Here is a 20,022-nt window from a genome sequence, read left to right on the forward strand (position 1 = left end):
GAGTAAGAATGCGAATAAAAATACTCAAAATAAAAAAGGGTGATACTTGAAAAGACCATCATCGACGGAAAATCAGACATTTACTGGTGAAAATGGGCTCGCGGCACCGTCGGCATCGTTAGAACAATCCCTTCGTTATCACACTTTTTTTTTGTTAAAAAAAAAAGGTCCTAAAAAAGCACGCAAGAGAAAAAAAACCAACACTTAATTCAGGAATTAAAAACACCCTGTTGAGTGCACCAGTGGCTCTTCAGTATTGTCATCTGAGCCCCCGGACGTGTTTACAAACGGTTTTTATGTGCAAATAATAATAATGAGGGCGGAAAAAAAAAAGGTCGGTGGATTAAAACAATAGCGTATTCAACAATGTATTATGGGTGTCGTAAACAAATTGTAAGCCACACGCAAAATGTTAAGCGACTGTATAATATTATAATCTTACCGATTAATAATTTTCAATAGTATAATATAATAATTGTTATAAGTGTATAATACAACCGCTATATTATTATCATTGCAGTGTAAAAGCTCTCGCCATGTGTACTTCAAGGGTTTAGCATAATACAAGAACTCATCTTTTTTGTATTCACACAAAACACATTCCAACTGTATAATATGGTACAAAATATATAGGTATAATTGAAATTTGAATATAACGAAATACTCGATATAACAATCCTTAGAACGTTCAACGTACAACCAGATGGTAATAAATTATTATAGTCACCGATACTTTAAGGAGTAAAATTAATTTGGCAACACGCGGTTATTTTAATACGTGGATTAATATTAATATAAGTTACTCCGGGAATATATTATTTAACATATACTTATATAATACATTTTGGGAATCAGTATTATATGCATGTATAGTTTCAATAACTTTACCTAAAACTCTACACTTCTACAGCATATTAAGCACGTGGTCGACGCCCAAGTTTATCCCTCTCTCTCCCTTTCACTATCTTGCTCTTTCTCGCTCTCATTCTGTCACACTCGGAAAGACAGCCAAGTTTGTTGAGTAAAAAAAACCCGAATAACCTTAAATTCGTCCAGTTTTTTCCGCCATTCTAAAATTTCCAAAAGAGACCCAATCTGCCCGTATTATACAGCGAGACTGCAAAAGAACTGAGCGATATAATTGTTCTTGTTTGCCAAGTATATACAGTGCATTGAGCATATAAAACCGTTTTCTGGCGCTGCGGGACCGTGGTATATCAGCACAGTTCCGGTCCAGTGGTTCCGGCCCGGTAAATGCATACAACCACTACCACCACGACAACGACGACGACGAAAACATCGCCGACTACGCGCGAGTTCTTTTAAAGAACATCCGCCGAGTCCGTTTTTGTGAGCTTCCTAGCACACCCGCCTACTCGACCGTCTCGATCCATCGCGGCGATGTGGGACGGAGTGGAAGGGAGGGTAGTCTTTGTTACGGCCGATAGTCAGATTATATGCATAAATACACGCCGCCCTGCAAGTCGTAATGAAGACATTAAAGGGTCGCATATTGATCAAACGGCCGTTTCGCCTCGCGCCGTGCAGTTCCCCTCTATCCGTTCAAACTCCGTCCATCTTGCTGCTGCTGCAGCCGTCTTCTCCTCGCAGCCCTCACACCCCACCGTCGGACCCTCATATATCTTGACAATAACATGGTACCCCCATTCTACCTTCACTCTTGCCACCCATATACACCACCCCCGCCACCACTCACACACAACATATCACAATGAGACTCCTCTGCAACGCATAAACGCAATCAAGATCACTCTCGGCCGATCGCATCGTCGCGCCCACCCGACTAAATATAAAAAAAGTTTTCGTTTTTTCAAACGTTGTCGTTGTCGACCCCGCCAAACCTTTCAGTGTGTCTATCAAATATACGTATATGTAATATTGTCGTAATATATATGTTGAACGTGGCGGAAAAAGTTGCATGTCGTGTATATATTGTATATGTATATGTATGTATATATATATATATATATATATGCGCCCGAATGCATAGACGTGTAATAATACGCTCTCGTGCCATACTTGTATATGTGTGTAAAATGGTTTTATCTTTTTATCTGTATAATATAATATATATATATATATACGCATAGAAGTAAAACGGTGTTTCATATTTGACATTGCTCTTACTCCGCCCGAAAAGTCAAAAACTGCTTATCGGGTAGGGAATATAGACTAGAGGCACATTCCTTAAACCGTTTCCCCTAAAAAGCTTAGCATAGACCACCACGTACGCGGGAAATCACTGCCGAGCAGCATACAGAGAGGGGATATAGAGAACGCATAAAATCCCTTGCGTGCTGTTTTTCTCTCGTACACACTTTCCAGACACCTCTGCTAAGGTATTTTATTTTTCTTTCTACGCTGTTTCATAGAAGGGGTGCGAAAGACTTAAGCCTCTGCAAAAGAGATCAGAAAAGTCTAAGGGAGTAAAAAAGAAAAAAGTAAACTATACATTGTATAGGGGACGTCTTTTGTTAAATGATACACCACCAAACACAATGATAAAAAAAAAATGAAAAAATAAAGACCCATGGTTTATGCGGTCATGTATGTACTTAATAGGCCAGTTCACACATAAATATACGACCTTTTAATACTTTACTCGACACGTTATTTATCGTTCAACAGGTAGTCTATTAAAGAGGTCCTTATGTGCATCGTTATGTGCTCGAAATCTTTTTTATCGCCCCTATATGACGTTTACAAGGGGTCACCTATCGCCGTGGTCATATTATACGCAAATCATATTTATTTTTTATTTATACAATATTTATTTTTTTTAACTGTTCTTTTCACGACCGATTTAACGTGTTGGTATTTTTTGTTTTAGACCTGTCAGTCCGGCGGGTGAGATATACACAAGCAATGAGCAAAGTAAGTACCTTCAATTATTACGCTTTATTATTTTTTGTAAAAAATTAATGTTTTTAGAGTATTGCTATAATATACTTATTTAATAATCATAGATATGGTTTTATATCAGTAATACTTTTACATGGGTTATTTTAGCTCTAAAAATAAACACTATAGTTTATAATAGGTCACTAAATGTTTAAAGATTTAGAACCAATTCGTTTAGGATAATATAATATAATTATGTTTTTGTCGAACAATATTAATATTCAAAAAAAAAAAAAATAGTTCGTTTCAGTATACTTTATTTAATCTTTACTATATTATTAATTATAATACTACACCTATATATCACTTATATATCTAATATATATTTATGTATATGAAATTGACGTGAGCGTTTTCCTCGTTATATATTTAACCTATATCGTACCTTATACGTCATATTTACTGGAAAACGAAAAAAAAACAAAACCCCAAAACTAGTAATTTCAAAGTTAAAACGAGGGAGACTTGGCAAACACACATATACACGCACCCGACGCCATCGTCAACTCACCGGCATATAAAAACAAACACTGCCACAGCAAAAGTTTTAATGAAATATGCACGAGGCAAGGGTTATTTACTCGACGGTCGACTTTCTAATTTATCAAAAAGACATTTCGTTCAAGTGTATACAGATACCTCTCCAACTACTCGTCCGCCGTTCGTTTATATCTTTCCCGTCTTCGACTTCTTTGTGTCGCCCGTTCGACTGTCATCCGAAACGCATTAATATACCGACGGTCTTGTGAGCAAACACAAACCGGGCAGAATCGGCCAAGTATTTTAATTTATCTGGAACGCCAATACGCAAAGTTTCCACTTCTTCCGGTGCCTATCTCAGTCTTGGACGTGCATGTGATGCTACGACGGCACTCGCTCCCCGCCAGAAAGTATATATATTAATTAAATTCCCAGCCAGAGAAAGTATATCGATCATCAAAGAAAATAGAAAAGAGAAAGAAATCTCGATGAAGATATTATTATGTATTCTGATTATATATATATATACATAATATTGGCACGATCTAGTAAAAAAAAACCACCCCCCTTTCATATAATGAATTTAAAATTAACGTTTCAATATTTACTTCGATATAATACTTATATCAAAATAATTGTAATAAATCCTTTCAGAATAAATTGTTTAATATAAACATGCATTTTTATGTACATATTTAAATATTTTTTTACTATTTGTATAATTTCAAATAATTTAATTCGTTTATGCTCTAATTAAATAATTAATTATGTTGTTCGGTACCCTGATGGGTTGCGTTAGATATATTTGATCAACGGATCACAAAATATTATTTCTAAAAGCCCGCGTAACTATAGATACTACGAAAAATACTGTTGAGTATCCTCTTACCCGAGCCAAAAAAAAAAATCGTATTTAATCGTACTGGATACCAATCTTATGTCCAGTAAAATAAACATTATAAATTCAATAAAGTTAGCGTTTTATTTATGTTATTAAAACTCAATATTCTTGACTACAGTTAAAATGGCTGCCTGTAAAAATATACATCGTATACACCGTAACATGACGTGTAGAATTCAAATTATATGATAAAAATAAAATGTGATAAAAAAAAAATCCATGTTCTTTAGTTAGTGCACATCAATTTATATATTTTTATTTTTTTTTCGAACATGTAACATAAAAAATCTATAAAAGTGAATTTAATTTATACCTATACCATGCTTGATTGTTTGACAGATTGTTTGATATTACCCGTATTCGTTTACCATGCAATATAAACCTAAAACATTTTTAAAAGTTTATTTTTCCCAATACCAGTTTGTCAGATGCATAATCATAAAATGTAACCATTGGCTTTTCGACGTAGGTATACCTGTCAATCACATAAATAACAATCCGGCACCAGTTGAAAAAAAACATTTATTAAATTAAAGTATGAAAAGAAAAAAACATAACTTGTTTAAACACCAGTGAACAATCCAATTCAATTTTTTTTTCCTGGCTCTATACTAGTATAACGCTCTTGACTCGTTGAAGCGCGCGTGACTGTGTAAACAGCAGTCGATTATGAGTGTTTTGATCGTTTACGTTACACCAAAAGGGGATCTCTTGCAAAGACAACACTAAAAGGTGCTTAGCCTAATGGGGAATTAAATAGGTACATAAACAGTTAAACCGACAAAAGTATTCGGATGAAAAAAAAACCACTCGACTTAATTTTATCCTGGTAAGAGGGCTTTGTTCTTTTAATGTACAAAATACAAAAATAAACATCGCGCACAATAAGTATTTTTAACTCATTCAATCCTGTACATTAATTGACAAAATTTTTTTATTTTTTTTATGACCTAGTGCGATAACAATAATGGGCCGTATTATAGTTACGTCTAAGTAATATTATTGTTAAAGTATTATACCACAATATAATACACATCTTGGGCTCGCGACGACGACCGCAGGCGTTTATACGAATTAATATACATTTTTTTTTTTTTTGCAAGAAACCGCACATAAAATCTCGGGACCAATGGGAATAATATGTACAACGATACCACGATGCGAACGAAATAAAACGCGCACAGTTGTCTGGGATACGAGACGGCGAGTGGCGACGGATGCAAATATCTTTGGATGCGTTCAATTTTGCACATCTGGTATTTTAAGTAAAATGCGCGTCTTCCCCAATAGTCGTGGGGAAACGAAGAGAAAGAGAGACTGAGATAGACAGACAGACAGACTGAGTCTGCTCTGAGATGGTCGTCTCCGCGTATGTGCGCTGGCGAGAGCGGTGAGAAATGGATGGGGGGAGGGGGTCTCCCTCTTACTTGACAGCCATGCAAGTTATTATTATTATAAAACGAAATCAAATCTATTCGAACGCGGCCGGCGGTCTCGGGTGAATAAATTAGCGGTTAAGACCGAATAAGTATGGCAAAGCTCTAAACCACCCCCCTCCACCACACTTCTTGGTCGCCTCCGTGAGCATATTCTTGCATATACACACACGCAGAGGATTCCTGCGTGGTTGTGTATGAAGTAATTATTACCCCCGCGCTACCCCTCTTTCTCGTGAACAAGCCCCTGCAACCGTGCCGCGACTTCCTACAAGGCGAGAGACGGCGCATACAAATCGGTTGACAGTGCCGCCGTCGTATTATAAAATTTTGAATATGAATGGGCGAGTTTTGCATTTGTAATAAGCCGGGCGCGCGACGCACACGTTACCCTCCCCCTTCCGTCACCAATCGCCCACGCCGCCGTCATCACTGAATCTGCAGAGCAAAAATATTCCACCCCGCGAGTCAGGTGACTGTCGGTCGGTGTTTGACGGCAAGGGGACGGGTGGACGATCCCCGATGGAAAATAATATTTCCCGCGCTGATTATGTTATTATAATATACATACATATATACGTCACTATTCTCGGTTATAACGACCGAGAAAATATACCTCGCGACAGTCGTGTGTGAAATAATAATAATAATAATAATCTCGGGGTTTTACGGGTACGTGACTTTGGTGTGTGTGCGCGTGTGTGTGAGTATTTGTGTGAAGAATACAACGAAATGCGCACTACTATGATTACCGCAGCTAATCCGTACGCTATTTATTCTCTCGGAGATTACATCACATCGGATCGATCGCATCGGAAGTCAAGTGCGTGTTAAGTAAACTCCGTGATGTATGTATATATATATAAACGAGGTGATTAATAAGACGAAAGTCCTGCTTATTAGGTGTGTATATTATATGTTTATCGTGTATATATATAAGTATATGTATTATGTATGCCATACATTGTATGGTAAGTGTCCTGATTAATGTCCACCCCCAGCGCTCCCGCGTGTGTATAAGTGCATGTGCGATGTGCCCCGCGTGCTCCGGCGTAATGTGTAATAATGCGTTTCGTTGAAATTAATTTCTTGGCTTATACACATTACACACATATAATTTATACACTATTATTTTATATACTGGCAAACTTAAACTAATGTCACCCGTTAAATCGCAGGCGTCGCTACCGCGTAAATACCGCGCACTAGACCATCGTCATAAATCGCAGTGTCACGATAGAATTAACCCCTTCGAGAAAATTACAACAAAATTTCATCCGTAATGCAGTGCATATAACGATAATAACATTATATTCATTCACATGTCGCCGTCGTAAAATTCGCTAGTTCAGTATTAAAATGCAATACTACTTACTTAAGTAAATAATGTGTTGAAATATACGCCGGGAACCGAAGTAGGACTCGGGTATATTTAATTCTAATAAAATATTTCGATATTTAATTAAAACTAGAAGTTCTGTAAATACTTCATCACAGTATATAGTATTACTTCTTACTACATTCATCATACTACTCGTTACATGATTGCTGATTGCTATGGTAAACTAAAGTGCGCTGATCAAGTATTTAAATGAAGATATTCTAAGCAATTAATATTTAATAATAATACAAAAAATTATACAAATAATAATTATTATAATTTACTACAATAATATTATATTTTATGCTCAAAACTAGTGGTATTCAAGTTTTTGGCACACATCTTAACCATAAACGACTTTAAATTTTTTTGCGACTTAAATTGTAGGTACTTTATTTATTATTATACATTAACATTAATCAATTTATATTTCATTATATTATATTTCTATTAGTTATAATAATTATAAAAAAAAACTTTCAAAAGCTCTCGGCACACCTAGAGAATGCTCCGGGCAGTTTAAAACAACACATACACTGCAAACCGATATAGTACGATATATTACACATCAAGTCCCTCCGCGATCCGGAGATTTGGTTCGCTCATCAAGGGGGTGAACCATCCGCTGACGAGGCAGCGTAACGGGTCGATGTTATTAAAACGGGTACCGTACTATAATATAATATGTATATACAATATACATACACATACACAAACGAACAGACCAAGTTTTTGGCAGGTCTGTAATAAGTATGGGAATGTCGAAATATTTTTCAATTTCCTGGTGACGTCACCAGACGACGACGACGTTCATTAATGCACAATGACACGACAGCGTTTTCTGAAAACACGACTCGTAATGCAAAAAGGGGACTTGACGACGGTGATGTATGTGGGAAATGAGGTTTTATAATATTGTATCGTATACACCACGCGTACTCTTAAAAACTATAAGTATAATATTTCTCTCGTATAACAAACCGCGGTTTCGACATTTCAAAGTCATAACCTACACTCATATTATATATTAAATTACAATCATATTTTGTGTCGTTTGCATTTTTCCTCTTTACTCTGATTAATATTCTAATAATATATTACATATTTACATCATGTCTTAACAAAGTCAGTATAATATTAGAAATTAATTTAACTTGATAACTTTAGATATCTTTAAAATAATAAAATCTACCGACTTTTCTAGTAAAAAATATAAAACAATTTAAATTGTATACCAACGTTTTTAAACTATATACAGCTTAAGAATAATTTTGTGACATTATAACAACACATGATTCGTATAAAATATTTTTAAATTAAAAAAAAATGTATTGATTAGTCTGCAAGACAATAATACAGAGACTTGAATTATCATATTAAATCCTTTTATAAAGTTCGAAACTTTCACCCTTCGACAGGTATTACTGTTCCGTAAAATATGTGAAAATATTTTAAAGAAACTCGAATGTTCGTCAAAAGCATATTTCCGTGTGAAAAAAGGGCACGCGGTGATTAATTTTATTCAAATTGGCCTCCGTATTTTCGGGCCAGATATGTGTGGAAACGGACGGAGCGTAAAATCGTATCTCGCAAATAACCGAAAGAAGCGCATACGTATAATAATAATAATAATAATAATAATATCAGCGTAATGACGACTACCGTGTATAGTAGTATATATAATTTGTATTCAATCCTTAGGGTCCTATGTAACGGAACCAGTCATCTGGCAAAGAAAATCTCTTAAAAAGGATTAAATTATTGTCGCGGTATACATGACGGAACTTCTAGATTTGCATAAGGGTGTCAGGTGCGTGCGAATCTGACGTGTTCCCCTTAGACGGTTCTTTTTTTTCATCGTCATCGTTGTAGTCTTTACCTCTACGACGCCCTAATATATATAAGCACGAATAAATATTTTCACAGCAACGTAATCAATTCACATGAGATTACGTGGTAATTCGATAGCGGCATACGTATTTGCGTTTTTCCAATTTCCTGAGGCGAATAACTGAAATTGTCAAAAACACAAATCCGAAAACTTCGAATTGCTGTATATTATAAAAAACGGTTTTAGAGCAACGCAAATATACAATAGTCGTTATAGTTATAGGAACTATAGATATCATTATTGTTTGATTAAATGATTTATGTCGTTGGCCCTATGTTATGAGTTTCAAACTTTTGCAAGTATGTAAACATATATAAGAGTAATATCAAAGCATTCAAACCTAAATATAGATACAAACGTACACAAATACATAATATAAATACTACCTCAAATAGGCTGCAATATTGAATATTTAATTTCTTAATATCTAAATCGATAATATTATTGACTGAAGTAATAAATTAATTCCCATGGATAAAATTAAATTTGTTATTAAAAATTAAATTAACAGAACACATAATTTAACATTTATTTCAACCAATACAATTTGCAATTTCAATTATTTTTATCTTACATAGTTATTACGAACTTATTTGTTATTTTCATAACTACAAGTCAGATCTACCCTGATACACTATAATTATACTCACTCATAATATATAAAATATATTATATTACATTATATACGATCTTTTGTTTAACAATTTGTATAATATTACAATAAAAATGCATATTTTAAATAATCTACTTGACATATTATTTATATTATTCTCATGATCGATGACCGAGCAGACAGCAGGCCGTTCATCTAAAACAAGTAATAATATATAAATTAGATATAAATGCAGTGTATAATATAGGTACTAGATATGGTGTAGTTTCAGTATTAAATACTTTACGCGTGATGTATATAGTTACGCAATACATAGTTATAGTTACCAATCGCGTAGTATATTTAATTAATTCGCTTTTGAAGGAAAACGTTTACCGTGGTCATAATAGCGGTGAATGCTATATAATAATATGTATGCTCAAAAGCCTATATTTTCTCGGTTATTCGGGCATATTATGTAGGAAGTCACGAGATGGATGAGAAATGACACGCGGACCGCGGAGGAAGCGGCGGCGCGGTGGTTTACACGGTCGGTTAACGGTGTAACCACGGCGCAAGCCGGAAAACAGTTGGTCATTAAAGACGGGACGCCCTGCAAAGACGTATCGGTCCCATTAGATCGTCCCGTCGGGGGCGAGGGAGAAGTTTGAAAAGCGGAATTCACTTAGGCGGCGCGGCGGTGTCGGATAGGGAAAATGATGTATCGGTGACTGTGGACTGCGGCAGTGGTGGCGGACACTGTGCAGTTGGGTCACGTGGAAAACCGTCGATTCTTCATGCCAGCCGACCATCCATCAATTTCCAAAAACACACCACTACCCCCCCCCCCCCCAACCACGACACCATCACTCAGTTGTGTCCCTAGTTACCAGATGTCGAATTTCGAAAATAACAAAAAAAAAATCTTATATAGATGTCGATTGTACTCGTATAAATAACACAATGTTATGTGTAGGTATGTACCAAACTGTATATAATATATAGTACACAATTCAGGATTGAATTTACGTGTATTATACATGTATAAACACTGTTTTTTTTTGTAACACTGTATATTGAATAACACCACGCATTATACTTACATGTGACCGTCCTTTTACATAGGTGTAAATATAGTTAACGCGTATAAGCGAGAGCTAAAATCCCCTTTACAGAATTACCAAAATATTACAAATATTAAAGCATATATTTGTGTACCTACATAAATCGTGTATAGCTAACATGATATGGCGATTGTTGGAGACACTTATACAGAACCGTCCGAATGCCATTATATCAGCGTGGGGGATGATTTTACCACCTATTATAATATAATATCTCGCATACACTACAAATTACTATATTATGTCATAACATGATAATATATTGCAGCGATGACGTTTACCCCGCAAGGAATTTTGATATACGTCATATAATAATATAATACAACTATATCGGAAACACGCGCTAACGTTATACCAAAAACGATTTTCTTGTTTCCAAATTATTATTAACGTAATAACGTCATTATTGTTATTATTATACATGTCTGGTTTTATGGCAATGCGCATAAAAATCAACAGGAAAGTCCGAAACGTCCTGATGGAGTTTGAAGTCCCGCGTACTGCCCTCGCTGGACCGCACAGTCGTAAAGATCGGTTAATACGGCGACGGTTCACCGCGCTCCGGGTCCTTATATATACTGCATTACAGGAAGAAGTCTGGGGCCGAATCCTACACTCGTTTCCTGTACCGACACGTTTTAAAGTGCTGTTTACCGGCGGACAATGGCCGTGTATAATATAGTCTCGGACTTCAGGTCCCGCCGGGATCGTTAGACCGGGCCACAGATTATTTGTTTTTCTACCTCCACATCCGCCTCCACCGAATACGCCCACATAATCACGTTAACATCCCGTTATGTAGGATCCCGTGTGTATACACACACACAAATATATATATATATAAATAGGTATATGTGTGTGTGGGTGTGGGTGTGGGTGTATATGTGCCGAGCGTAGTATCTTCTCGTTTACCGCACCACTCCGTTACAGATGGCGAAATATACAACCGGGCACCCTCTTACGTATTATTATTTCTTGCTATTTCACTGCAAATACCCGCCTGATTCCCGGTCGTCGTTGTCGCCGTGTATCTCGACAAGGAAAACGAAAAACTTTAGACCGTACCGCAGTGTATACGCATATTATACAATCGCCGCCGTCGTAGATTTAGATAAAACGTCGTATGTGTACGTTTTTTTTTGTTTTTTTTTTTTTTAATGTATTTTACCACTGTTTTTCGTATCATCCGTCGTAGAAAAAAATATTGACGATTTTATTTTTTTTATGTTTAAAAAAAATAGAAACTATTATATATATGTTGTGTGTGTGTAGGGAGTTCCCACATGGTATCCGAGATTGTAAAGTTTTAAGTTTTACTACGTTGTATCCGGTACAAGGGGAAAACGACATCCTTCAGCCGCCAACACAACTGCACATCATTTTTAACCCGAATTAAAAAAAAAAAAAAATGTGAAAAATTAGTCACGTCCGGATTTTGAATCGTACAAGCTTTGTCTCCTTTTTGTTGTTCACCCCGTAGACACCGACTGACTGACATTCCGCATTTTTTTTTTTTTATCTCACTTTAATTTTTTTTTAAAAATCACCATCTGTATACAAGATAAAATACCACAAAAACTATCCCTTTATTTTTTGTATTATTTTTTTTAAATGCTTGTCGCGTGGTAAACAATATGTTGGTTTTGTCTGACCGTACAAAAGCAAGAATTGTCAAATGTATTTTTTGCACCCTACTTCTAATATTCCTCTGCGCAGGGAATGCATATTTTTTTCATCTGAGATTCCAAAACTTGTGGACACTGACGAGTTTGAATTTGTACAAGTTTAAATAAACAATCAGAAATTTAATTTATCGTAATGGAAAGAGATTAGTCAGTGCATTAGGAACACGACGTGCTTTTATAAAAACGTGAGTTAACTCGTAGAAAGAAACAAAAATGATACAAATTTTGTCAATATCATATAATATATAGATTATAAGTCACGCCACAGACGTTCCAAATTGTCTCAGTGTATTTGAAAAAATTATTGAATAATTTTCAATCGCCAATGATGTATAAACAAGACGTTCGCGAATTCGCTTAGTAAGTTTAAGCTGTTTAGATTTAACGAAAACTAATAATATATGTGATCAATAGATCGCGGTTGGAAATTGTTTTCTGTCATTCACATTTAGACGGAAGAGTTAAACCATTCAAAGTTTGACGGATGGAATGGCCCCTCCATACATATAATATAGTTTACTAAAATATCATCAATCACCCCGGACGTTCAACCAGATCTTGATTACAAATTTAAAACTTAAAAGTCATTAACCGTTTTGGTAAAAATATTTACAGTATTTCATTTTTTTTTTTCAGGAAGAAAAACTACCAACTAACGGCGTGGGGTATGCGGCCCATCAGGTCGATGGACAAATGTAAGTGTAGTATTTTTATATTGTTTTTTTTTTTTTTAAACGCGTTTTTGTTTTGTACCTTCAAGGGGAAAATTATTGGGAAAATTCGTCGCAAGATTTACGGTCTCTTTTAAGCCTCTGGTACTTTTTCGCTCGTATTTTTATTTCATTTTTTCGCCTTATAGACCCGGTCCTGGAGGTTAACATCGATTTTTTTTAATCATAATTCTACACGGAAGCCGATTAAGCACACGTGTTGCCCAGTGCAATAGGGTGGGTGGTAAATGACGGGCCTTGGGGCTCCTTGGAGACACATAAGACACCGGGATAAAGGGAACTTAAAAAAAACGAGACAACCGGTGGGGGACATTAATAAACTTTACGGCACTTTTAGACTCAGTCCCGAGCTTTATTACCGCAAGTAAAAAAAAAAACGACATCCACAACAATCTTTTTTATTTGTTCTTGTCTGTAATTTTTTACTTTTACTTTTTTGTTTATTCTTTTTTCCAAATAATTGTATTATCTACGAAGGTTATGGTCTTTTATATGTAGGTATAATATAACTAATATTAATATAATATAGATATAGTCGATTAAAGGCGAGGGGAGGGGGGAATTTCACTGACATATAAATAACCTGTATCGAATATTCGGATAATTGCAAACTAAGTATGTGCGTACATTTTTTCGGTACTTATTTGACCACCGTTCTATTTTCGTAGCTGAAATAAAAAATAACCCTCCGGAGGGGGTGAGAGAGTATAAACTCTAATGCTGTCGAGATGATAAGGAAAACACGAGGGACAGCCGGCCGGCCCTAAACAAATTTATGGCCTTCTGGACCGTTGGAATTATTTCGTCTGGAGGGAAGAATCTTGTATTACATTATTATTATTGCGTTCTGCTGCCTTGTCCGTAAATCTGACCGCAAAACGCATTTCCACAGCTGTAACCACAATAATCATCTCATCTCGGGTGGGCTTTCCCCCTTTCTATCTATTGTTATTATTTTTTTTTTTTTTTTTTTTTACTCTGTATAAAAAAAATATAAATAAACAGAGAACGCACAATTATGGAGCTGATAACGTCAGAAAGCTGGGAAATACATCAAAAATCCTATAAATCCGTTACGCCTGTATTTATATCGAGTATCTTTTATTTTTACATCGGCAATAAATTGGAAAACTGACCGCATCACTTTATGTACTGTGTAGTAAAGTTTTTAATACACTCTTCGAAGTATTTTTATATGACCTGAACACTATAACACACTAAGTTGTTAATATACTAAATAGAATGTATGATATACGGAAAAACACACCGCGGAAAAGCTTATTTTTATTTTAAATCATTTTATATGTATAGAAAATGCACAAACCCAATTTTATTTAGCCGTTCGCCCTTTATCAACTGTATAACGCGTACATTAAAGATCCGATTATTATCAACGTTAATCAAGTAAATTTATGTTCTAATGATTTTATCTTAAAATATTTGCATAACTATACTATACTATATTTTGATGGTTATTATATATATATATGCGGATTAAAAAGTAATAATATACTTAGCGTTTTACTCACTCAACATGTAAATTAAAATGAATATAGGGATCTTATTATATATTATATAAAGTCTATTGCGTGAAACTTGTACGCAGTGTTCAAGAGCTGTGTAATAGAACTTAGATCATAAACTTAGACACGCCAACGGAAATTCTAATTCATAACCCTCTTCTCATTTACAATTCAATTACTTGAATACATAAGTAAAACACATATAAACGCGTAGTATAATAATAATAATGCCATAGTTGTAATTTGTACAAACGTATAAGAGATAATTGTTTTTGGATAATATGATATATTTTCTCGTTGTATAAATTTCAAACATTAATACAGCATATTACATATTAATGTAATATCATATTTTATTTTGAATTTTGAAGTGAAATTGAATTAACATTGCTAAAATATAATATACTCAGGGGCTATATTTAGAATTGTATTGTAAATAATATGTCCCGCTAGTGACGCGTTCGGTATTAATGGAGGTGTTGTGTCAATGTAGAGGTCAACGAGACAAAAAAAAATGTCATTATGCCGAGTTTTTTTTTTTACAATGCACACATACACCATTCATATTATTCTCAGACCGTGAAGTATTCATTACAGTCAGGCATCCTTTTACATTTTTCATTATTGTGTTGCGATTTTTTTTTTAATGAAAAACAACGTCCGTCGACCCGTCTTGCCAAATTATTATATTAAAAAATAATCATAAAAAAAATCATGAAATTAGGGGTTGTGACTTGGCGCCCCGTGTTTTAACCATCATCCCTCACGTCCCCAAAGTTATTTATATTTTTCAACGGACAAACGGGCGCCACGCGGAAGAAAAAGGATTGGATGTAAAGGGGTGTGCTGGGATGAAAAAAATATTGTTATAGACACGAGGAGAGGTGTGAGTGAGCTCGGGAAAAAAAAATAAAAAAAAAAACGACAACGACGACGACATCGACCACAGAGGCTAAAAATTAATGCGTTAATTACTGTTGGAAAACAAAATTGGAATACCGTGTTGGGAGTGTGTCCCGACCAATTCCCCTGTAGGAAAGGTACCGTTACCAGTGATAGGGTTAGCGAAAGAGACTGTAGTAGAACGACATATATGTAAAATATTATACGTGATGTATATGCATATTATAGTATATACAATAAATGATTTTGGATATATTTCTTTCTCATAAATTATCGTTTTATCCCGCATTGACCGTATTATTATTAATGGATTGCACGCCACAAGAGTTTCAAAATGTGGAGAGGATTTTCTCATTTTTTTTTTTTTTTTTTTTTATATAAAGTTTCATAGCTGATACAAAAAATGTCACTTACCTAAATACATAGATGAATTCGTACATATACAAATCGATGGTTTTATACTGATTTCATTTTTAGGACAGTTTATTGGCCGCGACATTAAGTGTTTTAAAAATTATATTATTCAAAACGAGATTTCTAGTTATTTTTTTTATTTCTTATGGTAACGAAATAATGCCAACCCTCTGTCTTTTTATGTTTCCTGTATTATTTTATTTAAATTATAATTTTTCTTTTCCTCTCATCAAAGTGGCTATTTCAGAAACGGCTATCTCGGAGAGTGTTAAAAAAATGAGTTTCATTACCTGCGTATGATTGCAACGTGAGGGTGGGTTGCCAGTGTCTGAATTTTAGGGTGAAGAATAAAGTGTATATAAGGACGATAGGAGGAGAGTGAGAGAGTTAGATAGAGAATATGAAAAAGAGAAACATCCGTTTCCCTCAGGTTCTTCGTCGCAATAACAATAAAAAATAAAAAGAAGAAAAAACGAATAATATTCATCCAGAGGTAAAAACCGGCACTGGCGGTCCTTTGCGTTTCGGATTAAGAACGAAAATTAAAAGTTTAATTCAGCTTTATAGAAAGAAATGTAATGAAAAGGCAAGCGAAAACGGCGGGGAGAATGAAAAGCTATTTTTATAGGGGTAGTACGTGAATTGGCAAGCTTGTATCGTTATTCGACCAACTAATCTAGTAGTACTTCAAACGAATTCCTCTTTTTTTTTACCAAACAAGTTTTTTTTTTTTTTATGACTTTGACAAACAATCTACCTGCTGCTACCTTTTATTATTACTATTTAAAACGGCGCGTTTTTATAAAAATAAAATATTTTTATTAAAAAAAAAAGCCAGTTTTGCTATGCATACTCGCGTGTTATGTCAAATGAATTCTGAACATAACAAATTGCTTTGTATGGTATTTGGTTTAATTTTTTTCTTTATGATATTTTACATCATATTATTTTTTTAAATATTATTTATGTCATGGCAAAATTGTAATTAAATTAAACAAAAAAAACCAACCCCGAACATAATAATATATTGTACGCGTGCTTTATTGCTGCGCTCAATTACACTCGCAGCTACTAAAACGGAATTCGGCTGTTTACGAGATATTAAAAACAGTACAGTACGACTGTGTGCGCGTTTGTAGTTTTCACCATCGTAATATGTGGTACACCGCTGATATCGTATTATTATTATAGTGTCATAGTCATACACGCAGTATCGATAGAACATTTAATAAAGCAGTGGTCTATCTGACCAAACAAACGCCAAGCGCTTATCACGGTATTTTAAAGTATTTCGGTCCTGGTGCGTAGGTCTTATCATACCTTATACGAATTTACTATATAAAACTCGCTCTGGCAGTAGTGCGCACGGATACGATAAATGCCGAGAATTTATCTTTTTTCCTGGAGAGAGTCTTAAAGACGTTCGATAACCGAGACGCGGTGTTATAGTCTCGACGCGAGTCTTACTCGTCGCCATGTCCGTGACCTATAGCATACAGATAAAATATTATATAAGCCACTACCGCCGCCCGTCCGGTCTACAGGAGATACGCGCACTATTATCCGGAGAGGCCATCGGCTGCGCTGTCCAGACAAAGTTCGGACCGGAAAGTTTATCGGTCCCTCCGCCTCCTGCCGCGCAAACATCGCGCAATACTGTCCGCATTTTACACTACTTACATATATATATATATATACACGCCACAGTAATAATATAATATGTGCTCTATCGTATAACCATTTCCAATGGTCGCGGTGAATCCACGATCGGATCGGATCTAAAACTCAAGTGAGCCCGCAGAGAGAAGGAGAACGCATAGGGCAAAACTAATAAACCGCTATTCTGCTATACCTCTCCCCACCCCCGCCGACCGTCCTATCGCATTTATATACATATACATATATATATATATATATACGCGCGAGTTTGTCCGATCGACCCCAACGCCGCCGATACAATCGCGAGCACATAAATCCTTCATACACCTGAAGCAAAATAACTTTGTGTGACCCCATACGCGCGACAGGCTGTGCAACTCAGGCGATATGTATACCGTGCATATATATATATATATTATATGCGTATACGGTCGGTGGATGTTAAGTCGCGCGCTGTTTTCGTGTGAAGAGGGTGGTCGGAGAAAAGAGAGCGAGCGAGAGGAGTCTGCGTGTCCAAATCCCAAATCGAGATTAAACCGTCGTCGTCGGTGCGTTTTCTTTGTGCGTATATATATAAACATATTATATATTGCCAAGCGGCCACGAAGAGGTTTATAAATCAAGACACCATATCGGGCTGTAGTATTGGGGTGAAACTCCACCACCGGCCCTCTTGTTAAAAGGTCGGCGGAGGTAGAAACGGCGCGCGAGTTCTTTCCGCTACCGACGACGACGACGACGACGACGAAGACGACGACGGCAGTGGCGGCGGCGGCGTGGCGCAGCAGTGGCCACCACCTCGGTGGTCGTAAATCAGAGTCCCGCGCGCCGTTGGGGGGGACTATATATACGCGTATATAAGGCGCCGCCGGTAGATTAAGCTCGAACCTTCCTTCCTGCAGAACGTTTTTTATTCAAAGACGTTTTATTCAAAATAGAAGCAAAAACCATCTGATTCGGACGATTTCTATACTCCACCGCACTTGCCGCCGACGTACTAACGAATAAAAACGGTCTTCCGTTCTTATTTATTATTTTTTTTTCACCAAACAAACAGTTGATTGCATTTCAGGTTACCATTCCGGTGGTCAAACGTTTTTAAAAAACATTTACACTCGTCCATATCATTGAGTCTACAGTTACACTACACATGTATTGTTGGATCTATTTATTCTGATTTATATTTTAAAAAACCGGACGTTTGATTTACGCGAATAATATTAAAAATTCAGAAAATTTGTTATTCATAGTGAATAAACGTATCATTAATACGTGTTTTATTTTATTTCTACTACATATCTACATACTCACTAATGCTCGAATACTTGCTTACAATAGTAACACAAGTACTTATAAATTTATATGAGTTGCAATTGAATTTTGAAAAAGAATCGTCCGATTTTTTTATTATTTTATTAGTATCATTATTTGAACCGTCCATCCCCAAGCCGTTAAATTCGATAAAAAAAATATTATTCCAGCACGCACGTCGACTACCGTAAAAACGACTGTGGAAACGACCATAATAGTAATAATAACAATAACAGTAATAATATTATTATTTGAGCTTTACTGTGTATTATATAGTAGCCATTGCTCAACAACGGAGGGTTAACGTACTTAACAGCCCTACGGGTGACCACGGCCTGTTTTTATCTTCACTGATATATAATAACGACGTTACGATGATGATATCAGGCGGCACATTTCCGGGCGGTCGGATCCCCCTCCCCCCCTTATAGGAGCTGTAAACCAAGAGTGGTTCGGGGAGACGGTTAATGTCGGCTATCGTGCGCCCGGCGCGTCCAAGCATGTCCCGACTTGTTGCACGATCGTCACGTTTTTATGTGTTAAAGAGTAAAAAAAATAGCATAGAAAACAAACCAAATTCTCCGACCGACTAAACGATGTAGGCATATTATGTATAGAGTAAATGTGTATTGGAAGAGGGCTATAAGTTTTCATTAATTATTATTTTATTTTGTGGGGATTTCGGTACGTACGTCTAAAATGTTCACTTATTTCATGAACAGTGTGAAGTAATTTACTTTAAATAAATATGTGATTCCATCATTTGGAGTCTTTACTATAATTCAGAATGCTATAAGTCGATTAAACAAGTTCAAACATCGCGTCCTGAAATTTGTTGCTTTTAAACTAAATCTCACTTTAGAACTAGGTACATAACTACTTCAATCCGCACTCAACTGAACTTGCCCGCCTAAGTTACCCGTTGTGAAACGGTTTGTATATTGATATCATTCCTATATAATCTTATCAATGGCCACATTAACCTCCATACATTTATTAGATCATAACCAGTTAAAATTCCACTTCATCACCATTCATTATAAATCTCCGTTGTTTTTCTACGTCCCAT

The 20,022-nt window shown here is 35.7% G+C and overlaps 1 protein-coding gene across 5 annotated transcripts in view; it reads left to right on the plus strand.

Moving 5' to 3' along the window:
* The window catches only part of LOC113551188, a 234,434-nt gene that overhangs the window by 195,487 nt on the left and 18,925 nt on the right, over positions 1–20,022 (plus strand). For all 5 annotated transcript variants that reach the window (XM_026953275.1, XM_026953278.1, XM_026953274.1 and 2 more), the window contains 2 exons: positions 2,852–2,895; positions 13,049–13,107. In XM_026953275.1, coding sequence (XP_026809076.1) covers positions 2,852–2,895; positions 13,049–13,107 — 103 coding nt within the window. The remainder of the gene's footprint in view (positions 1–2,851; positions 2,896–13,048; positions 13,108–20,022) is intronic.

The sequence above is a fragment of the Rhopalosiphum maidis genome, chromosome 2 (assembly GCF_003676215.2).
Source record: "Rhopalosiphum maidis isolate BTI-1 chromosome 2, ASM367621v3, whole genome shotgun sequence".
Classification (NCBI taxonomy): Eukaryota; Metazoa; Arthropoda; class Insecta; order Hemiptera; family Aphididae; genus Rhopalosiphum; species Rhopalosiphum maidis.